This window comes from Trichechus manatus, unplaced genomic scaffold (genome assembly GCF_000243295.1).
Source record: "Trichechus manatus latirostris isolate Lorelei unplaced genomic scaffold, TriManLat1.0 scaffold00037, whole genome shotgun sequence".
Taxonomy (NCBI): Eukaryota; Metazoa; Chordata; class Mammalia; order Sirenia; family Trichechidae; genus Trichechus; species Trichechus manatus.
The window spans coordinates 14618004-14623047 of NW_004443973.1; the positions used below are offsets into that span (position 1 = coordinate 14618004).

Below are 5044 nucleotides of genomic sequence, written 5' to 3' on the forward strand. Positions count from 1 at the left end.
ATCCCCTTGTTCTGTCTGAATGACTGCCTCTTGATCTATATACAGGCTCCTCATGAGCACCATCAAGTGTTCTGGAATTCCCATTCTTTGCAATGTTATCCATAATTTGTTATCATGCACACAATCAAATGCCTTTGCATAGTCAGTAGAACACAGGTAAACAACTTTCTGGTATTCTCTGCTTTCAGCCAGGATCCATCTGACATCAGCAAAGATATCCCTAGCTCTATGTCCTCTTCTGAATCCGGCTTGAATTTCTGGCAGTTCCCTGTTGACATACTGTTGCAGCTGCTTTTGAATGATCTTCAGCAAAATTTTATTTGCGTGCAATATTAATGACATTGTTCAATAATCTCCACATTCGGTTGGATCACCTTTCTTGGGAATAGGCATAAATATGGATCTCTTCCAGTCAGTTGGCCAGGTAGCTGTCTTCCAAATTTCTTGGCATAATGAGTGAGCACTTGGTAAAACAGACAGGCCTTGATGACTGACTGAATTAGAGACAAATAAGACTGATTCTGAGATCTTGAGCTGGGACACACTGGGCATAGAAGATTGAGTAGGAGGAAATGGGCTCAGCAGGGGAAGAAGAAAAGAGGAAGGGAAGATGATAAAGCTCATTTTAGTTGAAAGCGTCAGTTTAGTCTTTCAACCAACTTTTACTATTATCGCTACGTGCAAGATGTAGTTCACTCTCCTTGTTCATTTCTACTCCAAAATAAAAGTGGGCTTGCAAGCAGGGAAGTTATAACTGGGGGGTCGGGTGGGGGGAGAGGTGGCAGAGGTTTAGAAGAACCTAAACAGCCAAGTATTTATTTCTTCTCTGTACATCATTAAACAAAAAAGGAAAATGAATTTGAAATCTGACTCTACCCAATTTAAGCTCCTATTACCACAGAAGGCTGCTGGCTTGTTGCCATGACTACAAGATAAATTAAGTTGGGAAAAATAATGGTATCCATTGTATAGAAAAACGGAAAACTAAAAATGTAGCACAAAAGCCCACCCATCAGAACCAGTACCAGTCAAAACTGCACATGACTGACAAAGTGTTACTCTTTCCTAATGGAGACTATACTTAAACGGGTATCAAAACTTCAAGTTACAAATAAAAAACCCTGAAATTTCAGACCCAGCTGGTAGGTAGGGGAGGCTTTGGGGTCTGAGATTCTCCCATTCCACTCAAGGCTAAGGCAAGAACACATATGGCTTTCTCTCAGCACCAATATACCATTACAACATTTTTTTCCCAGCATGCATTGTTCCAAAATTATTTTTAAAAAATTTCAGAAAATTAATAAATTTTCATCCTAAAAGAAATATACTCTAACCTACACAACCATTGAAATTATTATGAAACAGCAGCAGAAATGCACTGAGATTTATAATAGTTGCTAAAATATTTGAACCTTGTTTCTTTTGTAAGAGAGGAGTCAGACAGAACATTCTAAACCACCCTGGGGAGGGGACCGGGAATAGGTAAGTGGGGGTCAAGCTTAGGCAGAGCTAAGAACCAGACCAGCAATAGCAACGGGCATTAAGCTACCTTCTCCCACTCTACCAACTATTGCTGAACCTGTCAATGTATTATGCATATAAGAATATGACAATTTTGAAGATATTAGTCATAACCCTATCAAAACTGACATGTTCTTCTATAATGACTAATGTCTAACGTTTACTGTGCCAGACACTGTTTGCTGCACTTCACATACATAAATTCATTTAATCTTCTTTATAACCCTGAACCTCGGTGGCAGAAACGGTTTGTGCTACACTACGTACCTAAAGGTTGGCAGTTTGAACCCACCAAGCGGTGCCATGGAAAAAAGGCCTGGCAACTTGCTTCTGTAAAGATTACAGCCAAGAAAAACCTATGGAGCAGTTCTACTCTGTCACACATGGAGTTGGAATTGACTCCATGGCAATGGGTTTGTTTTCTTTTTTTTTAGGTGATGTTGTTAATCCCCATGGTACAGATGGCAATTTGCCCAAGCCCACCAGCAAATAATGGAAAGGTAGGATTTGGACCCAAGCAGTCTGGCTTCAGAACGAGCGAGCCTGATCACCAGAACATTCTGCCTTTCAGGCTTCCTGCTTGTCACCCAAGGATCACATCAGGTCAGATTCCCAACTCAGGTCAAATTCCCACACCCTTGCTAGCATTAAAAAAGAAACAGAAAGGCCTGGGAAGAAACATTTGGGATAAAATGACACAAACTTGGTAACAAACTACTGGTTGTTTTTGTACAACTCCCCAGCACCAATGAATAAATGTAATTAAGTAAGGCTCCAGTTCAACTTTTCTTGCCAACAGAAGGGAAAGAAAGTAAAGCTAATGTACTGCCAAACACAGCAGAAAATAGTGTTTATCAGACAGATATTGAGACCCAATAGCGTGCCTGGCTCTGTGGGCCACATGTGGAAGGTTATGGAGTCTATGCTCCTCTGCCCATGAGACAGGACTTGAATTACAAAAAGCAGGGATTATTTGTGTCTAGCTTTTGGGAGAATGTTACATCCTACAGAAACCAAATCTTTCAAGATTTTAATTAAGGACCTCTTAAATGACAGATAGCCAGAGCATTTTAAGAGGGAAAAAGTTTAATATTTAAAAGAAACTGATCTGGTGCAGAATCTAAGAGTTCGATGTCAAGAGCAAGCAAACAAAAACAAAAAACTGATACTTAAAACACGAGCTAATAAAACCACCCAGCTTACTCTCTTCATCTAATCTTTGTCTTAAATATAATTTCTTAAGACTCAAAGCAAGATCTAAGCTCAACCCTTAGGGCACAGAGTAAGTAGAATGAATTATACTGTTTTTTGTTTTTTTTTTTTTTTTTTTTATAGAAGTGATATTACTTTTCTAGCCTGACTACTGTATTCTAATCACGTAACTCTTAGAGAAGTTGGGGACTCCACTATGCTGCTTTTACTTGGAACATTCTGTGCAACATTATTTGTGTAGTCCACATAGTTCCTAGATAGCATTCCAAAATGATAAATTCTTTTTAAAGTTACTGCAAGAGAAATGTGACCACTAGCCTAACCTCAAACATCTAAAAATACAGAATAAACACAATCTGCACTTACCTTTAATCATGTTTGCGATAGGAATCCATTTCTCTTTTAATGGATCATAGAACTCGGCCTCTTCTGCTGGAGCCCCTTTTCTGTAACCACCTAAAGCATAAACACAGCCACCTAAGGTGACTGCACAGTGGTAATACCTAGCATTGAGCATTGGCAAACCTTCTGTCCATTCATCACTTTCACTGTTATAGATCCACACCGTGTCAAGAGCTTCTATGTTATCTGTCCTGTAACCCCCAGTTACATAAATGTTGGGTCCTAAACATGTAACACCATAGCTCTCCCTAGTATAATCTGGTATTTCTGCTCCCTGAATCCAAACATTCGTCAAAGGATCCCATATGTGAACCTCGGATAGAGGATGCCAGTAATAGCCTCCAACGATATACATGGTGGCTGTGGACCTCTGGGAAATCTCTTTATGCACAGGATTCAAAGCATTGTATATTAAAGATCGTATCTTATTTTCTGTTAGTAGGCAGCTTCTTTGAAGGCCTAAAGCTGTTTTTAAATACACTGGATCTATATCTACATTGATATAGCTTAGCAGATTATACAGGCATTCAATTCGATTTTCTACATCATGAGCAGTCCATTTAATAACTGGCTCTATGATAGCTTCTTCTTTCCAAACACTGAGATTCTTTCTGGACAAGATAAAAAGAAACTTCTCCAGGCTGATTTCCAGAAATTCTTCTTGTTGCCATACTTCCTTAAACCTTGAACATAGAATTCTTCGTGATTCCTTCTCCAGTTCTGGACACACATGAAATTCTGCAAAGGAATGCATTCCAATACAATTATCAATATCCAGGTGCCTTACCAAAAACTGCTCACAGGCCTTCTTTACTGAAAGGAACTGTAGCAAATCGGCTGCTTCAAGCAGGCTCTGAACGTTTCTTTTAGTTATTTCAATTTGGGAAGTGTATGCATAATTTACAAGGCCTTCCAGAATATCATGGTGGATACCAGAGAGTTTTATTTTGTTTTTAAATTTTTCTTTCATGTCAGCTGTGAACATTGCCTTAAAATAATTGCTGCAAGCAGCTAAAACAGCTCGGTGACAATGGAAGATTATGCCTGAAGGACACTGAAGGGTAATATCAGTAAATAATCCATCCAAATAAAATGTTCTGAATGCATCCAGAAAATCCACTGGATGTGACGAATCCTTGAAAAGATAAATATAATCTTCTTGTCCTTTTAGAGCCATGGCTGCAAGAAATATGAAAGAATAAATGTGTTTTCAATTTTGCATTACCTCAAGTAATAAATGCTAAATATTCCAATCATCAAATGATTATCATCGGATATACTACAAAAGTAGACTAAGTTCAGCATTCAAAGTTACAAATGCAAAATACGGATGCACCGCTTTGTAACTGATATGATGATCAATTTAAATTCAGGGTAGCTCAGAGCATGAAATGTGGCACCTCAGGTTTTTCAGTTGTCTTTTGAGAAGAAATAATTGATTTGCTACCCCCATTCATCCCGTCTCCGTAATCTGCCCTGGGCTGACAGTTCGAGAAGCGATTCCACAATAGGCAAAACCAAGCGCCCAAGCGGTCCCGACACACAATTCAATATTTTTCTCTAGCTCCGTCTCCTTTTCAAATCACACAGAGATGCCAAGAAAGGGATGATCGAAATAAAACTGGACAAGAAGAAATCTCGGGAAAAAAGGGAAACCTTGTGCCTTTTTTCCAAGGAACGAGAGAAAAGGAAAATGGCCCAGCCGCCGTCGCAGCCCCTCAGCCACGCGCCCCCTCCCGCGAGGCTGCCGCAAGGGTTTCCGCGGGTCCCGCTCCCGGGCCCTCAGGCCCACCACGCTCCTGCCTAGAGACCGCCCCGCCCCGGGGCCTGGCGCGGGGACTCGGCTCGAGAGCCCCGCGCTGGGCGCGGTGCCCGCGCCCCTCTGCCCGGAGCTCTGTACAGGTGTGGG

General features: G+C 40.7%; 1 protein-coding gene across 1 annotated transcript in view; it reads right to left on the reverse strand.

Annotated features, from left to right (window-relative positions):
• The window catches only part of KLHL23 (kelch like family member 23), a 15256-nt gene extending 10944 nt beyond the window's left edge, over positions 1-4312 (reverse strand). The window contains exon 1 of the mRNA XM_004375535.1: positions 3100-4312. Coding sequence (XP_004375592.1) covers positions 3100-4312 — 1213 coding nt within the window. The remainder of the gene's footprint in view (positions 1-3099) is intronic.
• Positions 4313-5044: the final 732 nt, after the last annotated feature.